Source organism: Halichoerus grypus, chromosome 3 (assembly GCF_964656455.1).
Source record: "Halichoerus grypus chromosome 3, mHalGry1.hap1.1, whole genome shotgun sequence".
Classification (NCBI taxonomy): domain Eukaryota; kingdom Metazoa; phylum Chordata; class Mammalia; order Carnivora; family Phocidae; genus Halichoerus; species Halichoerus grypus.
This window is the reverse complement of record NC_135714.1, coordinates 187495334-187521642: the sequence shown is the minus strand read 5'-3', so window position 1 is coordinate 187521642 and position 26309 is coordinate 187495334. Positions and strand designations below refer to the sequence as shown.

Below are 26309 nucleotides of genomic sequence, written 5' to 3'. Positions count from 1 at the left end.
TTTTCTATGTGGAAATAGATGTCTTTATAAAGTTTTATTTGGAGAGTGAGTTGAATTCAGAGTAATCTTTAATGTTAAATTTTTAAAAAATGATTAGTATGTACACATAAAAAATACTGTTTTTACTTAACATTGATATTAGAACCAGAAAACCTATGTTGCAGTTCTTTTTTCCCTACTGATTAGATGTGTGACTTTAGACAAGTCATTTCCCAAACTGATTTTCTTACAAATCAAGGATTTTGAATAAATAATCTTTTAGGTTTGTATCAACTCAGTTCTTCTATGATTCATATTTCTGTTATCACTGGTTTTTATTTTGACAGGTACAAAAATAAAGGATAAAGTATTTTATGAAACAAACAAATCTTCAATCAAGTATAACATTTTGATGCTTGGCATCTAGACTTCTTGTGCCCTCACTATGCCAGCAGCAACTGTAGATCATAGCCAAAGAATTTGTGAAGTTTGGGCTTGCAACCTGGATGAAGAGATGAAGAAAATTCGTCAAGTTATCAGAAAATATAATTACGTTGCTATGGTATGCCTATCATCAAATCCTTACGATGCTTCTGATAAAAGAGGAAGAGGGATTTTAAAAGTCTTGAATTCAATCCATTTGGTTACTACTGTAGAGATTAATTTAATTATAAAAAGAAAATTTTGTCAGTGTCCTCCAACCAGAGACCACCAGGAACACTCCTGCAGTGTGACAAATTGGGTTTATTACTCATTGGAGGGAGGGAAAAGGCATACCACTGGAGCCATGGGGCATTTGAGTAAGAGTGTTAGAAAGGACTTTTAGGATCTGAGCTTCTGTCAGGTGGTTTTAGGGAGGGATTAAGGAGGCAGGGCCTTGCTCTGAGTTGGATGCTGTTGAGAAGGGTGGTAATTCTATAACAGGGTATCTTAATAAGTCTTGAATGAGAAGACTGAAATGAGACTAAAGCTATAAAGAAGCAACGGTTACTTAACATTAGCCAAGATAGAAGGATGTTTGGTCATTTTTGTGGTTTGGGCAATGTTTATGTTTTTGTCTATGCTCAGTCACGATTACAGAGTGGTCTTGTCTGATGTTGAAGTGTGAAACTGTTCATACTCAACAACAGAAGAACATTAGAACCTAGCTGTGAGTGCCAGGTTAGCTCCCAGCAACACTTAAGGCCTAACTGATAATACCAGATGAGCACACAGAAGCTAGGGAGCTCCTGCATGTCTTTCTCAAAAAAAAAAAATCAGATCTCCCAGTGGAACATTGTTAATCTGCAGGTTTTTTGTCATTTGTTTTAATCATCAGTGGAGTTGGATGAACACACTGTGCTGTTAAGCATCTCTGCTTTTGCATTTAGTATTCAATCTACCTAGACCATCTATTCAGTTAATTATTTTGCTGCTTTATTTGCTGTACTTTGTACATGTATTATAGTTACTGTATTGTTTTCCATATTGTAAGTTCCGCTGAGCAAGGGATTAGTGCCTTAGTCATCCTTTCTCTCCCACAACACACCTAGCATAACACAAAATATCCAGTAAAGTGGTTGTTGAGTTGGACTGACTTTAGAGTTTTAATTTCTTTACTGTTTCATAGTGATTTGGTATTCAGATTTTGTTCTTAGCTTCCCAGTTTGAATTTTAAAATTAAAGTGATATAGTATCATTTCCTCAGTATTTTTAATGCAAATAAATAAATGTACTTCTGTGGGGAGGGGCAGGTTGGTGAAAATACGAATATTCAAGTGTACATAGATAACCTATTTAATAAAGGTATACTTACCCATAATTAGAATTGAAGTTGTTTTTTATCCCACAAAAATATATAGTGATTATTTCTCAGATGATAAGGAGTGACATTAGAGACATGATAACGTTCTTCAGGAATAAGTGGGTATCATGCAATTTTTGATGACATATTTTCTCTAACGTATAGAGAGAGTGCTATTTTAGCCCAAGAAATTAAGAGAGTTTTGATATTTAGAAAAACCCTGTCTCAGAAATGCTTGGAAAGTATGCATTTTCCATTCCTTTTAACCAGTTCTTCATTTGTTTTAACACTAGCATATTGTGAGCATAGTTTCACATACCCTTTGAGAAACATGAATTTCTAATTTTTTTCCCTTCCTTGGGAATAGAGTACTTGGTGCATTTATCATTCATGTCTTCTACATAATAATTTTTTACTGACACAGTATTTAAAGTAAGAAAAAGTCATTAAGTTTGTAGAGTTTTATTTTATGGATCTAAAAAGTAACGCTCTTCATAGTTAAAAGGTAATTTGTATTTGAATATGATGAATGTGTAGAATATTATCTATAGCAGTATTCTTTGACTTGAACCAAAAATTATTTATTCTAAGAATTTGTGGATTGTGGTTTTGATCATTTAGTAAATAATGAATCTTAAAACTATTTTACAGGACACCGAGTTTCCAGGTGTGGTTGCAAGACCTATTGGAGAATTCAGGAGCAATGCTGACTATCAGTACCAACTATTGCGATGTAATGTAGACTTGTTAAAGATAATTCAGCTAGGACTGACATTTATGAATGAGCAAGGAGAATATCCTCCAGGAACTTCAACTTGGCAGTTTAATTTTAAATTTAATTTGACGTAAGTGGGAAATAAATATAACCCAGACTTTTTTTTTTTTTTTTAAGATTTTTATTTATTTATTTGAGAGAGAGAGAATGAGAGAGAGAGCACATGAGAGGGGGGAGGGTCGGGAGGGTCAGAGGGAGAAGCAGACTCCCTGCTGAGCAGGGAGCCCGATGTGGGACTCAATCCCGGGACTCCAGGATCATGACCTGAGCCAAAGGCAGTCGCTTAACCAACTGAGCCACCCAGGCGCCCCTAACCCAGACTTTTTTTAGCTTAATTTTAGGAATTGATTTCCCTCAAGTATGGTGAATGAAATGCTAACTGAATTTGGCGCAGTTATCCTAGAAATATTTAAAACCTAAGATTTCAAAAGACTAGATTTCTTCTAATGGGACGAAAGAACCAGGGTAAAGAAGACTTTATATTCAGATACTTTGAATTTTAAAGATGTTGTTTGAAAAGTATGACTGCCACTTTTTTTGAAATCTGAAAAACTTTGGGGTATTGAAAACACTTCTTGATAGAAAAAATAATCTTACATTAGTTTTACTTTCAAACTTTGTGTGCAATTTGAAATATATACATCTTTGTTGTAGTAATTATCCTTCTTGTGAAGAGATTTTTATTACAGTCAAACTCCAGTTTGTGAGTAGATTATGTGTCAAGGGCAGTAAGACATTTCTTGGAAACTTGGGTGCATTTTCCTGTCAAATCAATATAATTATATAATAGCTACAGTCCCCGATCAGCCCACAAAACCTCTTGTAACTTACATATAAGAGAGGTAATGGTATCGTTAAACTTGGTATTTCTTTCAGAAACTGTTCAGAATCTGAATTCTAACTCAAGCCCAAGGTTGAAACTCAGTTTCCTTACTTGATGTCTTGATAGCTTAGGGAAGTTTAGTGTTTTTGGGTAAGAGCAGATTGTTTACAAACTGACTCTAAGGTGGGGAAATGTTTAGTACATTCTGATTAAGTTACAACATTGCAGTGTCCTTCTATTTGACAGCTTGTACTTGTGTAATACGATCTTACATCTGGTTCAAAAAATAGTTAAAGAAGCTGTGGGACAATTAACAGTAGTGCCAGTGTGAGAACCTCCCATTCTCTGTACAATAATGTGATATTTAGCATATAAGATCTAAAAAGCAGGGCTGATGATTTTAGAGAGTAGTGTTGTCAGTGGTACAGTACTATGGCTTATTGCGTTTAGCCTCATTTTCTGTTTTACTTTGTTGGATTTCATAATATACACCAGAACCTTGTAAAGGGTAAAAAGTACTCCTCTCTATTCTAACTGGTACTAACCTTTTATAAGTACTATAATTCTGAAACACTGAAAATTGTCTTATCCTTTTCTCAAAAGATAACCATTTTTAAAATTAGTTCGTCACCATTTCATTTGTTCTGTGTTACTTTTTTCCCAAGTTGGATCATTAAAACACTTTTTTAACTGAGATAGTGTTGTGATATAAATACATGAGTAGGAAGTGACCCATCCATGTCTCCCATTTTGGTAAAATTGGTATTTTCCTTTTCTAGAAACACTATGTTATGATAACAGCTGCCTTATTATTATAATCTTTGAAAGACATTTTTTTCTTATACAGAGAGGGCTACTTGTTACCAGGTTTTGCTACCATTTATACTAATGTTAATGTCTAAGAAGAAATTTTTAAGAAGGATGTAGTAGAATGTACTATTTAAGTGGAAACAATTATTTGGAAGATAAAACTGGGACTACCTAATATGAAGACAGGGTACCATGAATAGAATCTTGGATATTTTGAAGAAAGATGAAAATTGACTTTTTTTTTTTTTTTTAAAGATTTTATTTATTTGAGACAGAGAGAATGAGAGAGAGAGAGAGAGCACATGAGATGGGGGAGGGTCAGAGGGAGAAGCAGGCTCCCCGCCGAGCAGGGAGCCCGATGCGGGACTCGATCCAGGGACTCCAGGATCATGACCTGAGCCGAAGGCAGTCGCTTAACCAACTGAGCCACCCAGGCGCCCCGAAAATTGACTTTTTTATTGAGTACCTAGAATGTGTCAGCAGCTGTGTTAGGTGTGAGGGATATAGTGTTGAGGAAGGTTGGTCATGGTCTTTATAACTTAGTGTTTCTGTAACATTTCTGTCTGCTCTCCATTGCCAAAGTCCAAAAATTAGAATTGCTAGATTGTTAGATAATGATCAATGTATTCTCCCTAAACTGAATTTGGAGTTGATGTGTAAAATGAAAATTGAAGTAGAATATTGATGAGCTGTGCAGAAGAAAGCTATCTCAAAGGAGATGAGAACGAATTTCTAAAACATCAATTTGATGATTGCAATAATTAGTATTTGAATCATTTTAATAGTGTAGTAGAGATTACAGAAGATTGTGGGTTCAGTGGTAACAGAAAGGAAGCTGATAGCTCATTTAAGGAAAATGGTAGAGGAGAGGAGATACAGGGAGGACTGTAAGTGGAAAAGACAGCAGAATCAAACAAAGGGTAGTTCTGATTTTGTTTTATGGATAATGCACAGGCATTTGAAGGCTAAGAGGCAGTTGTCAGGTGTGGAGTTGCAGGCTGTTCATGTTGTCTTTCATATAGTCTGCAGATTTTTTGAGCATCTTATGTGTTCTTGGTTTGAGTTCATTAAATATTAAGTTTAGTGACCATTTATGCATTTGTGACAGTCTGTATCCTGGTTTGCCTTTGCTCTTGATTTTTAGCAAAACTTAAATATATAAGGTGCATGTTTTAAAATATAAAATGTATGGTGAGCCAGGAATGGATTGAGGTTGGAAAGCATTTCCAAATTGTAAAATATTTAATCTGCTGTGTTTAAAAATGTCAATTTGTGTAGTAGGCTAAGTTTATACTTGTAGGTAGGTCAAAAAGTAGGGGCACCTGGCTGGCTCAGTCCATAGAGAGTGTGACTCTTGATCTTGGGGTTGTGAGTTCAAGCCCCATGTTGGACGTGGAGCCTACTTTAAAAAACGGTGAAAAATATATTTATTGGATTTAACATACCTAGTTAAGTTAGTTTCTGTTTTTAGGATATAGTTTGAGTAGCCTTGTATCTCTGCTTTTTGGGAAAACCTTTTTTAGGGATTTGTACGTGGCTTTCACTCCCGTTCAATTATTATACCTGGATATTTTGCCACCTTAAACTTCAGTAGTTGGTTAGTGTTAGGAGCAGTCACATGACTGTTCATTGCTGTTCTGAACAGATTGTTCTAATCGGTAAGCCAATCCCTGCACCTGCAGCAGTCCTTACATTTTTGACTAAACAATGTTTTGATGACTTTTTTGAGATTTGCATCCTTTAATATATTCCTACATGTACTAGGATTTTTGAAGTGGGGAATGATTTCAAAACTTGAAGTGGTGGATACTGTGGGAAGGGGACAGTCTGTTGATTTGGAGAACTAAATTGTAACAATTATGGAGTTTCCCTACCAGCAGGAAATTTTCTTTATCCTGTTTAGAGTTTTATTAGCCTACCTGTATGGAGCTTTCAGCTTTCTCTTCTAATGAGTTGGGCATTATAAAACGTGGAATTGGTTCCAAGTTTTAAAATATTTACTCCAAAGAAATTTAAATGATAGTACATTAGCTTAATCTGCATTGAGTTATGTGAACTATACAGAAAAAAAGAGAAGTAATTTTATGCATTTTTTTTTTTTTAAACCAAACTTGTTGATCATTAAACACCTGAGGTACTTACCCAGATCTTTCACCTGGATGTTGTGATTCAATAGGTCTAGGTAGAGGACCTGGGAATCCATATTTTTGGTAAGCTCTCTGGATGATTGCTGTCACTGGGCAAGTTTGGGAAATTCTGACTTAAATAGTGCAATACTCACTGTTCTACTTCATATGTTTTTTGATGTGGTGATAGACATTAAACAAAAGAGACAAAAATTAATTGCCGTCTTGAAGCTTACATTCTGGTAGAGTGTACTAAAATAAAGATAAAGTGAGTATATGGCCCAGAATAATGTAAGCCTAGAGAAAGAATTTTACACTCTGGGTTGGTTATAATTTGCTAAAGTATGCCTCTCAATGTGAGCATCAGAGCCTGATGAGTGAGATTTTAGTTGTTTAAGATACATATTTTTAGTGTAATAAGGCCAATGATATCTGTTGTTTAGTATTAGATTTATTCAGATATCCTTCCTAAAGGGTTTTCCTGGGGGAAATTTTGACCTAAAGTGATGATTACAGTTTCCCTCTGTTTTTTCAGATGTTCCAGTGGCTAGTTTTTGTTTGTTTTTTAAATTTTTATATTTAGGTATAGTTCACATACGTTATATTAGTTTCAGGTGCATAACATAGTGATTTAATGATTCTGTACATTGTACAGTGCTCACCACAATAAGTGTATTTACCATCTGGCACCATACAACATTATGTTTTGTTATTTTCAAAGACATTTAGAAGCAGACCGATTTCCAAAGAATAGACTGTAAGAATACCTTTTCACCTAAATGTAATTTTTCTTTTGGCTTAGTTTTGTTAAAGCTTTTAATAGAATTTTCTTTTGTTAAGTGGTGGAAACCAGTATTCTTGTAATTTAAAAAGTAAATTAAAAAATGCAGTGGGCAATGCACAAAATACTTTTCATGTATTCTCAGAAACCTATACCTTTCTTTTGATCCTTTTTTTAATTTAACTTAACATTTTGGATACCTGTGTGTTTGTGCTTAGAAATTAGGGCTTTCTTTTTGGCTTCAGTAAAATCTTGAAGGGTTGGTTTATATTTAGATTTCCTGGCTTGATTTTTGGGAGGTGATTTTCTAGGATTAAGATTGTTAGAAGAAGAAATTATTGCTATTATAGCACAGTCTTTCATTTTAAACATTTTACTGTTTATTGGAGCCATTTGAAAGGCTCGTCATTAGTGAGAGGAGGAAACTCCTTTTTCTTTAGGATGGAATGCAGTTTTAACTTAGCCACATCAGATGTTTTCCTCTTGGTATCCTTACCGTTGCTGCTGGGACATGGGAGATGGATATAGGCTGTCGCCCTGTGGCTACAGCTCCATCTGGCAGCAATAAAAAGGCTGCTGAGACTAAAGCCCCTGAAAAGAACATGTACTTCACTTTGTGGTGGTATCTCCTGGTGAGTAGAAGACCCTTTTTTCAAACTCAGTTAAATGTATTTAACTTGTGAAAGGCTAATGACATTGAATCGATAGTAAAAATTAAAATCTCACCCTTGGACTGTTTTGAAAGATGATTTACTGAACACTTTTCTAAAATAATAACCTTATTACATACAATATTTAAATTGTATTTTCCTTTCTATATGTGAAACATTGGAATAATCGGACCCAAGCCAATCCTCTGTTTTGTTGTTTCTGGCACTGTAGGTTGTAGATGTAAGTGGGAGAAAAACAGTTTGAAGTATGGCACTTTTGAAGGTTGTCTTTCTTTTTCCCCTGCCAGGGAGGACATGTATGCCCAGGACTCTATAGAGCTACTAACAACATCTGGCATCCAGTTTAAAAAACATGAGGAGGAAGGAATTGAGACCCAGTACTTTGCAGAACTTCTTATGACATCAGGAGTGGTCCTCTGCGAAGGGGTCAAATGGTTATCATTTCATAGGTAAAAAGATTGCATTGAAAATAGCATTTGTGTTTCCATTTCCTTGGTGTGGGTCACTGTTTCAGTACTTTCAGGCTTAGTTCTACAAGGAACTGGCTGCCATGTAGCAATCTCCTCTCAAGAAGCTAATGTTGGTCTACTTAAGGGTTAATTTAAAGGTATGTGTTTCATTTTTAGCCAATGAGAGAGACAGTATTGCGTAGTGGAAAGAGGCTGACAAAGTAGATCTTGGTTTAAATCCAGCAATGCCATTTGGAATCAATGTTACCAAGGGTTATTTAACATTTCTGATACTTAGAATGAAACCATTCATTCGTTAAGAAAATATTTATTTAATATCTACCAGTGCCAAGCACTCTGGTATAAGATTCTAGGAATTAAGCTGTGAACAAAACAGACTAAAATCCTCATCCTCGTGAAGTTTATATTCTGGTGGGAGTAGGCAATTTTTTTTAAATGATGAATTTATATTGTGGTTTGTTAGATGTTCATAAGTGCTATGGAGAAAAAAACAGCAAAGAGAATGTTAGGGGTGGGTAGGGGTGGTGGATTTTAATTTTTTTTAAAGAAGAGTTATTAGGTAGACATCACTTAGGTAAATATCTTGTTGTAATGACCAATAATATATTTAGAGCATTTTGGTAAAAGGTTTTACACACAATAAATTTTCAGTAAATGGTCATTTTTAATTCTTATTATAAAATAAAACTGGATTGTTAAAGAGAATTTCTAGAAAGGGAATTAGTTCCATTTTGTAAAAATAGACTTCCAGGTAAAGAGTTTTTCTATTGAGGTACACTAAATAAACAGGAAGCACAGGGACTAAAAGTGGCCTTGGGAATTATTTTATTTGGCCTTCTATTAATGTTCTTATATTGGGTCCATTTCAGACATTTTTAAAAAAAATAGAGTCTCCTGCATGCTTTAGAATTTCCAACTCTGGCCTCTGGAATGAGTATAATGAAGGACTATTCATATTGCAAACTCTGATGTAGTACTAGGCAGTAATTTTTGAGTTGAAGGTATTGAACATACTAATTGTCACCTGTCATCTTTTCTTTCTGTTCTCCATTTGAGCCTATATCTCAGGAGACAAGACTGAAGTCTCTTTTACTTGAGCAATGTTTTTCGATGGGTTTTTTTTGTTTGTTTTTTGGTTTTTTGACTTTTCTGATTATGAATAGAAAGCATCATCCTGTCCTTTTGCTGTATATGACTTATTCTTTCATTCAAAAAATACTCTGAGCAAATACTGCATTCTAGACATTGGGGTTATTAAGATAAACAAAAACAAAGGGTTCATGTCTTCTTAGAATGTAGACTCTAAATTAGACTCCAGTATTTGTCAAGGTATGTTAAGATTTTATTCTAAATGTCATTAAATATTTTCATCATATTCTAACCTATTTCTAGGAGATAAAGACTAGTTTAAGGAATTTATAAATCCTGAATTCTTGTACAGTCTTTTACTAGTAGTAAGCAAATGCTGTATTGACTTCTCTTTAGTTAGATAGCAGTCACTTCCTTGCCAATTACCGAAAATTTAAAGGTTTCTGCCATTAATTGCTTATTCCTTAATGGTCTTCAATGGTAAAGCTTCTTTTTTTCTTTTTAAAATTAGAAGTAATTCTGAACATTAATAGAAATTTTGTTTGTATCCCCCCAAAAGATATGTTAATACCATCTCTCACCAAATATGTACTGATTTCAAGCTATTTGAAGTAAAAGATTTTAAGATATTTTTAAAAATGTGATTCCTACTGGACTAGTGGAGAAAACAATAATGCATTTTAAAGGGTGGTACAAGAAAAGAGCTTGTATAAGAAATCACTGGGAGCTAGACTCTTCAGGGAAGGCATCTTGTCCTTGAAGGAAAGGTAGATAGAGAAAAGAGTGTGTGTAATTATGGCACAGGAACGTGGGGACATACACAGCTATGGAAAAAAACAAACAATAGAGATGGGAGATCTTGATTTGAAAATGTGGGAGTTGGTGTTTTATTCTCTGAATAGTAGTTCTCAGTGTTTACTACTTTTATTTCTTCCATGTGCAGCATTTCCATTAGTATATCTTGAGGAGCCGTATGAGATAGGAACAGAATTTTGAGGGAAGAGAATGATAAAATCATTTAAGGAAATGAAAATACTTTCATTAGGGAATTACTCTTTGGGTTTTTGTTTTTCTGTTTTTAATTTTTAAGTAGGCTCCACACCCAGTGTGGAGCACAACAGTGTGGGGCTTGAACTCACAATCCTGAGATCGTGACCTGAACCAAGATCAAGAGTCGGACGCTTAACTGAACCACCCAGGCACCCCACTCTGGGTTTTGAAGCATATGACCTCTTTATGTAAAATATGGGAAGAGTTGTATTATTTTTGCCAATTCTGCTACCTTTTGACATCTTTAGCCACGTTTCCATTCATATTTATTTTTCCATTTCCGTAGTTATTTAAAATTTTTTGAGACATCTGTGGGTGGTTTGATAATTTTTTAAAGAGTTCTTCCTTTAGAGATCAGCAAAATAGTAATCTAGTGACTGCAGGCTTGAGATGCTAGTATAGATTTGTATGCTGATATCTGAATAATAGTGACAAGTTCATATCACTGTTGGTAAGATGATGGCATTTTCCCATTATTACAAACATGTCTGTTTTCTCTCTTCTTTGTGTGTGTGTGTGTGTGTGTTTTTGGTTGATTCCTTTTTTGACCTACAGTTGTGGCTCACTTAAAATCTGTATCAGAATATTTTTTCATCTCTGTGGTATTCATATGTCTCTGTTCTGTATTTAACCCTTTTGTAGTGGTTATGACTTTGGCTATTTAATCAAAATCCTGACCAACTCTAACTTGCCTGAAGAAGAACTTGACTTCTTTGAGATCCTTCGATTATTTTTTCCTGTCATTTATGATGTGAAGTACCTCATGAAGAGCTGCAAAAATCTCAAAGTAAGGCTTTTTTAAGTGGCTATTTGTAATCTACACACTATTTAGACTGAGGGACTAATAAATAAGATTTTAGCCTGGGATGTTGTTTTAAGGCATATTTTAAGTTTTATATTAAATGCAATTACATTATCTGGTCATTTGATTCTTTTTGTTGCATAAATAATTTGTAGGAAATCCTTTTTCAAAGTTTCAGCATATATTGGCAAAATAAGTTTTCAACAAAATTCAAACCAAGAATCAGATTTTAATCATTGCCAGATTAAAATCATAAACCTGCACAAAAATGTGAGGACTAGCGAGGCTCTCATGCACAGAAGTGCAAGTTCACACTGCCCAACATGCGCACAGTCTATCCATGCAAGATAAAATCGGGGGTGGCCAGCAGTGTAGTTAGTAATGTAGCAAACAGAGTTTTCCCTGAAAAAAATTATTTTGTTGGTTCTAGTCATAGATCATGTTCCTAGGATTAATTTACATGGCTAAAAGATTTTTTCCTGGCCCGAAAGATGTCAAGATCTTAGTGCTACTGTAAATGCGTAGGTCCTGTCTAGACAGAAGCTTACATTCTGACACTGATGAATGCATGTGTAATAATGTTACTTCTGAACATGAATTCTCTCAAAAGGAACATTTCTTTAATATGTAAAGTGCTCCTTCAGTTTGAGAACGAATTCACCAGTGGTGGCACAGACTCCCAAGAAATAGAAGGGTTTTTTTTTTTTTTTTTCCTCCAGCTGTGTTTGTATTTAAGCTGCAACTAAAATGCACATTTAGGTAAGTGGCTGCTTGGTAGAACCTACATCAGGTTTATCACATTTTCCTACCAGGTTTTAGAAGTGCAAATAAAGTTACACTTTTAGGAGATGGTAAAAATTTAAGAGCTTTACTTTTAAGCAGAAAGAAACAATGTAGGAGTTGAATAAGGAAACTTTGCTTTTGACAGATGAACTTAAAATCAGAAGATAAGTAGTCTTTTGGCCAAAGTTTGCTTGCCTTATTAGAGAATATGGCATATAACTGGGGAAATTTTTAAGGAAGATTACTTCATGTTTGTAGCACCTAAGAGCAGTAGGATTGTGTGCAATTTGAAGAGACTTCTCTCTGTGACTCAAGTGAACTTGAAGTAGGATAGCCTGATTACTGTAGAAACTCAGTCCACCCCCTGAAAGCATTACATGCTGAGAATCCATGGCCTAGATGTTTTAATCTGGCTTTGGAAGTGCTTTTTAAAATCTGACATGTTTCTACAATGACATATTTTAGAAACAGGATCAAATTATTGCTCACTATGTGTATGAAATTGGAAGATTTCTAAGTACACCAGATATTCTAAATATGCCCTGAGTGAGCTGTAGTGTTAAATTTAGGTTAATGACAAAGGTGCTTTTTGATCTATGGTCAGCCATGCTGAATGCCCCTATTCTGTTGCTCTCCTAAGCAGCTGCTAATGATACTTAATCCTCATGTTATTTTTAGCACAGAAGTAAGAGCTGTCTGTGCAGAGCACTGTTTCAAGCTGTGAAGCAGAGGAGGTCTCCTTTGCCTTAACAATTAGGGAGGAATTTGTGTCTGTTTTGTTTGTCCTGATCTTTCTTGCTTTACCTCCTATTTTCCCCCCCATTATTTTCCTTCCCTCTCTTCCTTCCTTTTTACTTTTGTCTTTTATTCTTTTTCTCTTTCTCTCTTTCACTCTCTTTTCTTTTTTAAGCCTGGCAATATTAAAATAAGCAAATATTTAGACCCTCCTAAGGAGTTGTATTCTTATAACAGCATACTCTTCTTTTTAACAAAACCATAATTAAGCACTTAGTGGATTTTTAAGGATTGGGTTAGTCATAATAGCTTTGTTTTGTACAAATTATATGGATAAACTACTTAGAGATGGGTTGGTGAAAAGCTCAGGAAAGTTTGAGAGGAACTGCCAATGGTCATTTTTATATTGATGGATGGATTGACTGAATGTACTTGATAAATGTTCCCCTGTACACCTGTTCCCTTGTATAGCATCTGCTTCCCCCAAATCTTTAGGAATGTTACTTGTCTGTCACATGCCTTAAAGCATATGATGAAGGTAAATTTTCCCAATTAGGATCTCATTTTCTATTAAATTATAAACTTCTCCCATATTCAACAAATACTTCAATTTGTAATTCACATTCTTTTTTTTTCTGATCTTCATAAGGTCCATCTTTACGTGCTAAAGTCCATTTATATTTTGGTCAGTGTCTAGGTTAGGTGACTTGTGAATTTGGGCATTGTACTGTTTCTGTGCTGACAGGCAGGTTTTCTTTCTTCCAGGGTGGTTTACAGGAAGTTGCTGAACAGTTAGAGCTGGAACGGATAGGACCACAGCATCAAGCGGGATCTGATTCGTTGCTCACAGGAATGGCCTTTTTCAAAATGAGAGAAGTATGAAGACATCAGTGCCTTTTTCTCAGTTGGTTGTTAGGTTGAGAACATTTAAAATCTAACGGCAAAAGTTTTTGGGCAATAAGTGCTCATTAAATGAAGATCTGGTTAGAGATGCATGTAGGCTGTGTCCAACACACTTGAATGAGTGTTCAAAAATAAGTCCTCTTGAAATGTAGTTCACAGGGCAGTGAAAAAATGGTTTCTTCATAGACTGAAAAATGAAACAGTTTAAACTACCTTAGGCATCATGTAGGTCCAACCATACTATTTCTTGATGAGAAAACTGAAGCTAGAGGCTAGTAACTTCTCTCCAAGGACACACACATCACTAGCGGGAGAACTCCAGAATTCTCTCTGTAGGAGCACATCAGGGCTGCTGCTGCCAAGTCAAGGAATCTACATGTTAGGTTTCCCCCGCATTGTCTTCTTGTAGGCATTAAACTGCTGGTAAAATACCATTTGCTCATGCCATTTTTCAGCAGTTTGAGGGTTTATAGAGTAGTGCTTACATAGTGCTTTTTAGTAGATTGAATCTTACTAAGAGGTTCTGAATTCTCAAGTGGTTAAGTAAATCTGAAGTAGTTGAATCAAAAATCATAATGAGCACAGCCCCTTAAGTGGCAAAGGCAGTACTGAATATAAAGCTAGGTATGGAAGAGTGGAACTGAACGAACCCAGGTCTCCTCCTGGCTTATGTAATGGAGTGATAGACGCAGGCATACCTCACTGTAAATTAAATGCAAAGAAAAGAAAGTTTTCCTTTTTGTAAAATATAACTATAGAATTCTTTTGAGTATATCCTCTTAGACACTCAAGAATTGACTGAGAACTATCTGGAAATTTAAAACTTCTGTAGCAATTGTATTAATAATAGAAAGCATAATAGCTGTTCTGCCAAGTATTGATTCAGAAGCGATTTGGACTGTTCTTTTCATGACAAGTTAATACTTTGTACTTCTTTCCAGTGCTACGTTAGAGAATTAAACAATTTTTTTGAATTTTCAGCTTTGCATTTTAAAAAATACCTTAATGGTTCAATTAATGGTGGATTCTCTGCTACAAATTTATCTTTATATTCCTTGGCTTCTTCAAGAATAACCTAGTGTGGATGTTCAGATTTTTACTGTCCAGAATGTGTTCAGGGTTTGATTGTTTTCAGCCAACTCAGCTGTGCATGTAGACTCAAGGCTACTTATAAAGCTAAACTTTTTTCTCCCGTCATTGGCAATATTCATTCATTTTCACCGTTGAGTATTGTTATATTAATGGAATAAAAATGCCTGCCATTTTTCCATGATTACAAACTCTCATAAAATTGATCTAAATGTTAATAGGAAAGACACGTGTTTATACATTTTTTTTGTAATCTTTTTCTTTGGTTTCTCTTGAGCTCTCTGTACTTCTTGAGAACATTAATCTTACTCATTGAATTTAAAATGTGTGGCCTCAAAGGAGCACCATAGAAAAGAGCTGTCATTGTAGTTAATGAACAGTCAATACTTACATTGCTGAAATATAAGTTACCAGTGGTACCTTTTGGTTAAAATTATCTTTTTTTTTTTCCCCAAAATTCCTTTTTAGATGTTCTTTGAAGATCATATTGATGATGCCAAATATTGTGGTCATTTGTATGGCCTTGGTTCTGGTTCATCCTATGTACAGAATGGCACAGGGAATGCATATGAAGAGGAAGCCAACAAGCAGTCATGACATGAAATAGTCCTTTTATTTTTATTTGAGCTATACACAAGCTTGTATATAGGTTTTATCTCTGGTTGAATCCCTTGAACAATAGATAATACTTTTTTTTTTTTTCATAGCCCATTTTATTTTCTGCCTTTCAGTACTAGTATGACCATTCCTATCTCAGATCTTAATAAATAGAAAAGCATTCAGGTTAAATTTGGCCTTAACTTAATATACTTGTTAGCAGGCATGCGTGACAGAGAGTGGGGAAAACTGCATCATATTGAATATTTTGATAAACTTTACCTGCTTGGGCTTGGTTTGTTTTTCCCCCTTCCTAAATTAACTAGCACTGACTGTAATTTATTTCCCTGTTTCATGTCTCCCTTCCATTCTGCAGGAAAATTTTAGCTATTTGAGATTGTGGACCATCAATTTTGCACTTTAGAGAGTGATTCTGACTCAAATCCTCTGTTTTATCAGAAACTTTGGCTTTTCTTGCTCTTAGCTGGAAAAATGACCATCTGCCAACCTTATACAATATTTACTTGTTTTTGACCCACGGAAATAGCACATGCATTGTGCAAACGGTTGATTCAGCAAGACTACAAAAAAAAAAAAAAAAAGACAAAAAACTACTGAGGAGCTTAGTCACTGCTGTTTCTGTACGTAGTGTTTAATCTTCCAAGCACATCTAGTGTCTGTCAGTTTCTCATTGGCATGTGTAGGCTGCTCTGTGACTGAAGAATTTTTCAAACCAGCTTTACACCCTTCAGGAAAGATCCCTTGTGATTGGATGTTTAATGTCTGCCGGGAAACTGGCATCCAAGATAATTAAAGCTGCAGTTATTTTATGATAGCACACTTCCCTTTGATCTGCTTTTTATTCTGTCACTGTTTACCCTTATTTTTAATTTTTTAAAAATTTTATAGCCATACTTACGATGCTCTTGCTTTGTAGATTCAACAAATCAATTTCATTAAAGTCCAAAGATAGCAAGTCTTTAGGTATATTTTGTACCAAATTAAATTAGAAGACAAAAAATTGTGCTTTCATAGTTGTTACAAAGATAAATAATGGAGAGATTTGGTGCAAAACAACAAAATACAAAAATATATTCTATATATAAAGCCGTATATGTGTGTATATATATGGCTGTCTATATATAGCTAATTAAAATTACCTGAGGAGTGTAATGCTTGTTTATTTTTTTGTGTATATCTTTGCAATCTATTTTATATATATTGACAAAAGAGACTGTGAAATATTTAGCCATGCAGAATATGTGACCAGACCAGAGCATGTGTAGGAAGACATTTTGGTAATCATTAACTCTTCCCTGAAATGGTAGACTACAAGTTATGATGTGTGTTATCTACATTTCAATCAGTAATACTAGTAGATCTTAAAATGTTAGCCACATTGGTTTGTTTCCTTTGTACATTCTTTATTCATGATATTACAATGCTGTAACTGGGTGGTCCTTTTTAAACAAAATGTTATTTGCAAAACAGAGGGTATTGTTTGTTTTTAAAGCTTTTGTAAATAAAGGCTTCAGAAATGGTTTCTTACATATGTCGATGACTGGTAATTTTGTTTTAAAAATATTCATTTGGGAGATTTTATTTTTTTTTAATTTGGGCAGCTAAACAGAACTCAGTAACTTCTTTAACTGTAGCTAATTATTAGTCTCTTAATCGAGCCTTCTGCATTTCAACACTGTCAGCTTATTCTTTATGAATACCTCAACTAGATGTTAAGAGTTGATTTTTATCTCCTTTCCAGTAAACCCATTTGATATGACTTACTGTGGCTTCTTTTTAAAGCTGACACAATATAGCAGATCTAACTGGTTTCTTCTTATTTTGATCTTCACCTCCTTAAAAAAAAATAGGAATTATAAACATTCCCTTTTGAATAGCTACCTAGTTGCTGAATTTCATAGTTTGTGTCAATTTTGGTTTCTGTCTCTTAAGCAGTAATACTATTTTATAACTTCTATAAGAGGAACATTATGACCTTTACTAAATCTAGCTTTTGGACATGAGGTATTTGGCTGATAATTTGTAATGTTCCCGAGCCATTAATTCTGGACTCACCATATTCTATTAAATCTCCTGGAGCAAGGGTCCTCAAACTATGGCCTACAGGCCCCAAACCAGGCTGTTGCCTGTTTTTGTGCCAGGGAGAGGAGAATGGTTTTTGCCATTGGGGTTGGGGGGAAAAAAATCAAAAGAATAATACTTCCTGACATGTGAAAATTATGAAATTCAAATTTTAGGGTCCATAAATAAAGTTTTATTGGAATGCAGCCACACTCATCATTTCTGTACTGTCCGTGGCTACTTTTGCACCACAGTGGGAAGCTTGGATAGCTGCTGCAGAAACTGCTGCTGGCTTTCTCATCATTTCACATTCCTTTTTGGTATGCCACAAAATCAGTGACACAGGTGACGTGAAAGCATTTGGAGTGCTTAAGTCTATCTGTACAACATTTTATTTTTTCTGTTACCAGATCATACCCATTATGTCAAAACAAGAAAACTGCAGTTTGAATGATGTGCCTTGAAGGCACACTGGAATGTGGATTATCTTACCAAATGATACGGCAAAACAGTGTGTCAAGCAATGACACTGTAACTGCTAAAACACACAGGATATGTTGACCTAACCAGACCAAGCACTCATCACCAACTATCGGGAAAGCAACAGAAATTTTAAAATGGAATATCTTAACACAACATGATTTCTTCACAAAAATAAGAAATGAAAATGAGGCTACAACCAAAGGCTGTTTATGACTGGCCCATTTGTTAGTCAAGCAAAGCCATTTACTGATACGTAGGGCATGGTTTCTGAATGCAGTAGCCCAAAGAATTGTGTCTAGAGAAAATAAATTTTAACGACTTAGCCTTTTGGAAAGAACAGTTGGTTGAAGGGTGAGGACACTGGGCACACTGATGGTTAATTATAAAACAACAAAGGATTTTGAGTATTTTTCTTTGGCTCTAAATAAGTCAGATGTTCTAGTGCTTTCCCAGCTGTTATTATTTTCAATCAATTCTAAGTTTGAAGTGACCAAAGAATTAGTTTCTTTTTGTAGTCTGTATGGAAATACAGGTGAGACTCTTCAAAGAAGTTGAGAAACCACTACATTAGTGCAACCTGAAATCTACTCAAATGTGTTAACTCTGAATATGTAAAAATATGCATGGAGCAGAAAAAGGTTGAGTTGGTCAAATTTAAAACCTTGTGAAAGGGACACCTGGGTGGCTCAGTCCGTTAAGTGTCTGCCTTCGGCTCGGGTCATGATCCCGGGGTCCTGGGACTGAGTACCGCATCGGGCTCCCTGCTCCCTCTGCTTGTGCTCTCTCTCCCTCTCTCTCTCTCTCAAAGATAAAATCTTTTAAAAAAAAACCTTGTGAAAATGTACGGTGTTCTGGTTCGGCTGGTACCCATTTCACTTGTCACCTTTGTTTTCTTTTTTCTAAACAGGAATAAACACTGTTCGTTGTTAGCTGGTGTCTTACACTAGTGCAAAGACCATGTGAAAAGAGAGTAAACAAAAACATCATACTTGAGCTATATATGTGTGTCCAGACTCTCCTCCAGTTGATTCTTTGTAGCCATTCTGGGCTCACCCACAGACTCTACTTGCCTAAGGATATTTTTTAAAGAACTTAGAAACATGTTTGCATGTTACATTAACATTAGTGTGTAATTAAGGTTGCTTTTTATTAATATCCACCTTTCACAATAAATGTTTGATTAGGTCATTTAAGATGCTTTTAATACTAGACTTTAGGAGGCTATACTTAATGAAAAAGATAGGAATTCTAACTCTGACAATAGCTCTTCTTTCATAGTTGAATAAAAGACAAAGAACTGAAGCTTTCTGTGATAATAAATTTTTAATTTGGCATCAACAGAATTCTACTTTGGAGCATCTTTTTTTTTTCTCATTTTAATTAAGCACCTTTATCTGTCAAACAAGAACTATTAAGTATTAATAAATTCAGGTCAGGAGAGCTCCTTACACTGTAAAACCTTCCCTGGAAGATGCAACATAAAGGATAGTTTTTTATAAATCATAAACTAGTACTGTCCTTTCTGAGTAATGAGGAGCTCCTTTACATAGCATAAACCAGAGCTTAAAATCACTTATCAAAAGGCCCCCTTTGGTCTCACTGGTCTCAGAAATGAGTCAAAAGATGAATCATCTTAACACATTTTCCCCCCAACAGTAAGCTAACAAATACTGAATCCTGGCTACAAACAAGAACAAAGATCTACCTTTGGGCATTGTCACCAGTTTTCTGCTGTCACTTTCCCGCCATGAGAAAAAGCTGCAAGTGATTTGTTTGGCATTGCCCAGTCCTATTTTAACTTTTTGTTGGTTTAAGAACAATTAAAGGATGAGCTCTTAGTCACCTAGACTGCCTTATGGTAGAACATCCTCTTTTTCTGAGGATGGAAATAAACGGAACATTGTGCTGTGGGACACACGTAAGTCAAAACAGGGAAAATCTGCTAGTTTATAATATAATGGGGAGGGTGACTGTTTTCACAGGTGGTTCTTGAAGCATGAATCACATGATTACTACCTTCATTTTTTAAGAACACCTTCTATAAATCCTTTGCATTTGATTTCTCTAAGAGAACATAGTTACTGTCGAACATGCCATATTCCCCAGTTATCTGTTGAACACAGTGTACTCAAGCTTTGCAGTCTGTTTTTAAGTGTCCTCAGAAGCATTTTACCAACACATACTCATCTCCTGTCATCCACCTCTTCTCAAAAGACCTATGTTCTGACCAGGTTGTCGATCCATTTTGTCTGTAGTAGCTCTGGTAGACGATTAGGAAAAGTGTATCTTCAAAGCAATTTCGATTGTCAGTGCAAAGGCAATTTCATTTAGACAGCTAGTAAAGGTGATCAACCAGACTTTATTATGGTAGAACAGGAGGGAATTCATGGATAAGCACTGCCTTGAATGTCCCATCATTGTATTTAGATGCAATAAGTTTATCTTTGAAAATACAAACCCTCTTTTGCACAATGGCAAACAGTGAACTAAAGTATATGAAGTATTTGTACAATATTTAAAAAAAAATTCTTAAAAATTTTACCTATATGGTAGAATTTTTAAAAACAGGAAAAAAATCAAAATTATCAGCTAAATGGACTATCCGGATAGTTGAAGGGTAAGTGTCTTCAAGTTTGAGTCGAACAATTAAATTTTTTAAAACAAAATGTTTAAAGTGTTTTTAAGGTATATTTTATAAATATGTACAAAATGTAGGTCTATTTGATGCTTTATTCACTCAGGTAAACTTTATACTGTGTATCTAATGAGATATGCCATCATCTCTAAAAATGATAAACCACCTAGATTAAAAACAAAACAAAAACCCTTAAAAGATTATCCACTGTATGAAAACAAAAGGAACCATTACAACTTAATGTAAAAAATTTATTTGTAAAAGTTTTTTTTTTGAATCTGATTCTAATGTGTACTGACTCATGTATTTCAATAATTACACAAAAGACCTAAAGGAAAATTTAACAGTACTCTAGCAAGGTAAGGAATAAAAACCCCTCTTTTTTTTCTTCTCTTCTATTTTGACAAGAAGGAACATACCACAGAATCCTGTCCACAAAAATGGCTATAGTACTGTGCTTTGAAAATAACCTGGCTGCATATAATTCTTAATACATCACGTGATGCTGTTGTCCTTAAGACTTCCAGCAGTACCTACAGGTTCCAATCTGGCACTTCAGGTAATAAAACAATGATGACCAAAAAATGCTTTAAGAGTAAAAAGTAAAAAATGCATCATATCTTCTGAGATTTCCTGAAACAGATCGTCAGATCAAAGTCTTTAGCTTTTAAAAAAAGAAAAAAAAAAATCTGAAAAGAGTGCCATCCTATTATTCTAAGAATTACACTCAAATGATCTATAAAATGGATTTGGCTGACGTTGATTGTTTCACAAACTCATTTAAATATAAAACTTTACATTTTTAGAAAGAAGGAGTATTTGCAAGGATCTTTTTTACTCCATTATCCTCTGATCTACTAGTCTATTATGTGTTGCATTTTTGTCTAACTCAGATTTTGAAAAGTTTAATACCATTTTCTCTTTGATTAAATACCAGTTCCTTAGCTGTGTAAGTTTAAAAGATAATCTGCTTTAAATTCTCAAAATCAGTACCAAAAAATGTTTACGGCTTATTCTAATCTCTAACATTTACAAAACTTACACTCCACTCAAAAAAAAGAATAAAACTTTTTCAAATAGTGCATAAAAGGCACGAGAGCTTCCTAGTATATTTACTGAAGCCGAACATTTTGGCATCAACAAACATGCCACTTTAGTTTGTTTACCTTAAACTCAATTTCCAAACAGCACACCATTTAGTTCATACCGAACTAAATTTCTAAAAGTATATCATTTCTTTTAATGATTTGCATAATTTAATCTTAAGTATCTGAAGAACTATAAAGTTTAACTGTCATACTTTCGATGAGGGGACACAGAAATAATATAGGTATCAATGAAGGATTAATCTAGTGGCCCATTAAGAATTCTTAACAAATTCAATATTTTTGCAATGTTCAAGAGAACAAATAACCTAAAAAAATTGAGATTTTTTTTTTAAAAAGACGCAAAAGAACATCATCAACCAATCTTCGTAATTGTTTTTATAGATTTTCCCCCAATTTAAGAAGGTCAGAAGAGATGAAAAATAAATTTTGGATGTAATCGTAATGTATTCGTCGTGACAAAAATTTGGATGTATTAGTAATGTATTAGTTGTGACAAAAATTTGCTAGCTAGTTGCTTATCAGTGAGCTCAGGCTTCAATGATCATACTTCTTTTCCAGCGGTGAACAAAGGCTAGAATTAAAGTCTGGCAAAAATGGTGGTAATCTTCAAGGCTACTTAAAATTTGCAATGAATTCATAGTCATTCTAGTTCACTCAGTCTGGGGCTGGATTCACAACAGAGGGAAGGAACAAGTCTGATAATGCTACCTGCACCTCACAGGTAACTAATAAAGCTGTCATTATACCGTAATTTGAAATCTTTTAAATTTCAGTATCTTAATAGGCTCAATTTTCTGAATCAGAAAATCAGATGATTAATGGGCTTTTTATGTGTACACACTGTACTACCCAAACATTTGGTTGAAAATTAGCCCATGAATTTATTCCAAGTTTTTATGATAGAAGATATTTTTGCCCTTGATCCATAAACTTTAATTACTTCTAATATTTAACAAGAATTCATGTTAGTTGAAACAATCTGTATATTGGATTTAAAAAGGTGTTATGTTTTAAGCAACAGCTTGGAGAGAACTAACCAATTCATACTCTGCATATCCAGCCAAAGGGAAATGGGAACAACAGGCCAATGGTGCCTTCCAGTGGGAAGCCTCTTCCATCCACCTACAGCATTGATACCTTGAAATGAAACAGAAATCGTGAAACCATTGTGTGAACTATAAAAAACAAAAAACTAACCAACTCATTCAACATTTGTTGAATAGCATTCTTTGTTCAAAATTAAATGTTTTCTAGGCTAGAAAGCTCAGATATGCTCTTGAATACAGACCTCTACATCAGTGCTTCTCAAACTATAATGTGCACATTACAAGACCAGAGGATTTTGTTAAAATGCAGAAGATGCAGATTCTGATTCAGTAGTTCTAGGGTAAGGTCCAAAATTATACATTGCTATTGAGCTCCCAGCTGATGCCGATGCTGCTGGTTTGGGGCCCCGATTGGAGCGGTAGGGTTCCTTTCTACATGTGTTTGAGGCCAGTAGGAGTTTAGGAGTGACAGCTGAGTTGGAATAGGGATTTAGGAAAATAATTTTGAAATTTCATGTGCATACAAGCACAGCATTTTTTTACTTGAATAAGAGGGAAGGTTGAAAAGGCTAAATGTAACTTACATATTAGTGCTGCTATGGGTCTAGGTACATAACTATCTGTAAAGTATGATGAATTAATATTTTATAAAAATCCCACAGATAATTTACTAATGTACTTCAAAAAGAAAAGAGAATATGAAAATATCATTTGGTAATATAATTAAATTAAGCATAGCAGTATCAGATAATATTATTCAATATAATATATAATAATATATAACTTGAACAAATTGTATGTCTGAGATGTAAAGCAGGAAAAACTATTTTTGAAACTTTTAAAAACTATTTGGAACAGTAGCTACCTTGGGAAAATTCAATTTTTTAAAGAAACATTTAAATGTCACTGGTTAGATCAATAGAATGAAAACATTACATCACAAAATTATTGTTTTTTTTTTACACCACAGCTGAGTCATGCTGCCATTTGGTTATTATGACCACTAATGTCATATATTCGTATGTAATAAAATCAAGTTTCTGTGAGATTTTTAATTTTAATGATGTTATTCTATCATTTATTTACAAAATGCTTATTTAGAACCTACTATGTGTCAGGTATCGGGTAAAGTGTTGAGAATAATGATGATCAAACCACATTGGTCCTGTGTCAAAATACTGGGAAGTCTACATGACTTACACATAATATTACTATGTAAACTTGTAAAATATTTAACATACATGACCTCACAAACATTGGTAATTAGAACTAACGATTCAAAATACTGAAAACAATCCTGTGAAACCTTATATGCTTTATAGAATTATTTCTGTAAAATATTTTATTTGTGGTATTAGTGATTTAGATTTGTGTATTCATAGTAACATTTTAAGAATTACTTCCAGAAAATTAATATTGTCTCTTTGCTACTTAACCAAATTAAGATTAAATTTTCACTATCCTAACCATAGTTACGATTAATCTGATCAACTACACCATCACTACAGTCACCCAAAACCAAAACAATAGTCATCTGGCAAGCTGCCAGATCAGTATTTTGCTGTTATTACATAGCTACTCATAAAAATCAAAACAAAACAAAGAAACAGATTTAAAAAACAAACAGATTTTTGGGATTAAAATGTGTTAAAAAACAAAGAAAAAAAAGCAGATATTGGTGAAGTACTTTGACACAAATTATTTTGTTTCAGATTCCCCTCTCTTGCTTTCTTTAGACTTTAGGATTCAGGATTGCAGTTTTATAAATAAAGATTTGTCTTGATAACTTTACTGTGCAACTCTACACTAGGTTTATTCTAACAACACATATAGTTTGTTTGGGTGTTTATGGCTTTGTTCCAAAGGGGCTCTTTATTGTATTGACTGCAGGTTTATAAATAAATAATCTTTTAAAGATTATTTAATTGATTTGGAGCAACAGGTTTAAAAAAATCTATGGTTTAAAGAAAATGATTTGGGAACACTTGTTATTTTAAGGATAACACCTGCTATGGGGTCCTACTGTAACCAAAAATAGGGATGAGGGAGGTTTTCACTAACAAGATATAATTATCTTGTACTTAGATCCACTGAGATTCTACTGATAGACGGTGAAGTTATAACCACTGTATATCGGAAGGATAGAAAAAAATAAAAATAAACAATTGCAATATCCTATCATATGACAAGAAAATCATCATGTAAAGTTCAATATTTTAGAAACAGTCCTTGCCATTTAGTGCATTTCTATAAAAAATGAATTTTATTCATCAACCTATTTCTATTATTTGTCAAGTTAACATTACATACTAGCTAACACCAAAGTTAGGTCCACATTCAGAGGTCTCCAGCATGATTAATAGGATCCTAAGGGTGAACTAAAGCATCTTAAAATTTCAATCACTCAAAAACAAATAATAATGTTTATGGTAACTATTTGCCCTAAGAGAACTGAAAAGCTGTTAAAAGTATAAAAGATAACAATAAAGGAAAAACAACTTACTTTCATAAAGTATGAATTTATTTTGTTTGAAGAGTTAAGTCTCATTCTCCATGGTTAATGCAGGATTGCTCATACCTTCAAGAAAGAAGGTAAATTAGCATTTTGTTTGCAAGGGGGTGTTGCTTTTGAACAAATAAGGCAGAGACTTGTTTATTCATCCCTGAATCCCCCCAATATGATTCCAAAGGTGTCCTGCACATAACACAGGTTTGTAAGATGGTCACATAGAAACACACACACACACACACACACACACACACAAAATACAGTGTTGGCAACTACCAGTGTCACAAAATGCACTTTAAAAAGGGATATACACGGGCGCCTGGATGGCTCAGTCGGGTAAGCATTGGACTCTTGATTTCTGCTCAGGTCATGATGTCAGGGTCATGGGATTCAGCCCTGCCTGGGGCTCCGCACCGGGCGTGGAATCTGCTTAGGATTCTCTCTCTCCCTCTGCCCCTCCCCCTTTCTCTCCCTCTCTAAAAAAATAAATACATAAAAAGAGACATACACCTTAGGAAGTGGGAGGGGTGAACAAAAACATGAAAGATAACACTGGAGCTGGCAATTCTCACATCATCTTAGAGTGCTCTTTCTAATTCTATACTTCCCTCCCTCATTCTGGTGAAACTAATCTTTGAGCTCTTTCTCACCTCGTCCTTCTCACGTTTGTCTTCCTTCTTTTATAGCACCCTTTAAATTTTTTTTTTTTTTAAATTTTATTATGTTATGTTAGTCACCATACAATACATCATTGGTTTTTGATGTAGTGATCCACGATCCATTGTTTTCGTATAACACCCAGTGCTCCATGCAGAACGTGCCCTCCTTAATACCCATCACCGGGCTAACCAATCCCCCCTCCCCTCTAAAACCCTGTTTGTTTCTCAGAGTCCATAGTCTCTCATGGTTCATCTCTCCCTCCGATTCCCCCCCCTTCATTTTTCCCTTCCTTCTCCTAATGTCCTCCATGCTATTCCTTATGTTCCACAAATAAGTGAAACCATATGAGAATTGACTTTCTCTGCTTGACTTATTTCACTTAGCATAATCTTCTCCAGTGCTGTCCATGTTGATGTAAAAGTTGGGTATTCATCCTTTCTGATGGCTGAGTAATATTCCATTGTATATATGGACCACATCTTCTTTATCCATTCATCTGTTGAAGGGCATCTCGGCTCT

General features: G+C 34.6%; 2 protein-coding genes across 4 annotated transcripts in view; one reads left to right on the top strand and one right to left on the bottom strand.

Moving 5' to 3' along the window:
• Positions 1 to 295: 295 nt before the first annotated feature.
• ZDHHC2 (zDHHC palmitoyltransferase 2) overlaps positions 296 to 26309 on the bottom strand; it is a 98723-nt gene continuing 72709 nt past the window's right edge. The window contains exons 12-15 of one of the 3 annotated variants that reach the window (XR_013446658.1): positions 25125 to 25199; positions 22613 to 22712; positions 17052 to 17122; positions 296 to 481 (exon numbers count right to left, since the gene is read on the bottom strand). Coding sequence is in view for 1 of the 3 variants with exons in the window: in XM_036101915.2 (XP_035957808.1) it covers positions 25159 to 25199 (41 nt within the window). In the remaining 2 variants the exon portion in view is untranslated. Of the gene's footprint in view, positions 482 to 17051; positions 17123 to 20170; positions 22713 to 25124; positions 25200 to 26309 lie in introns of those variants that run through there. The other 2 variants (XR_013446657.1, XM_036101915.2) reach the window with 2 other exon arrangements.
• CNOT7 (CCR4-NOT transcription complex subunit 7) lies at positions 407 to 16814 on the top strand. The gene is made up of 6 exons (XM_036102042.2): positions 407 to 541; positions 2414 to 2607; positions 8036 to 8197; positions 11000 to 11144; positions 13443 to 13553; positions 15138 to 16814. The coding sequence occupies exons 1-6, from the start codon at positions 425 to 427 to the stop codon at positions 15264 to 15266; spliced, it is 858 nt and encodes a 285-aa protein (XP_035957935.1). The 5' UTR covers positions 407 to 424; the 3' UTR covers positions 15267 to 16814.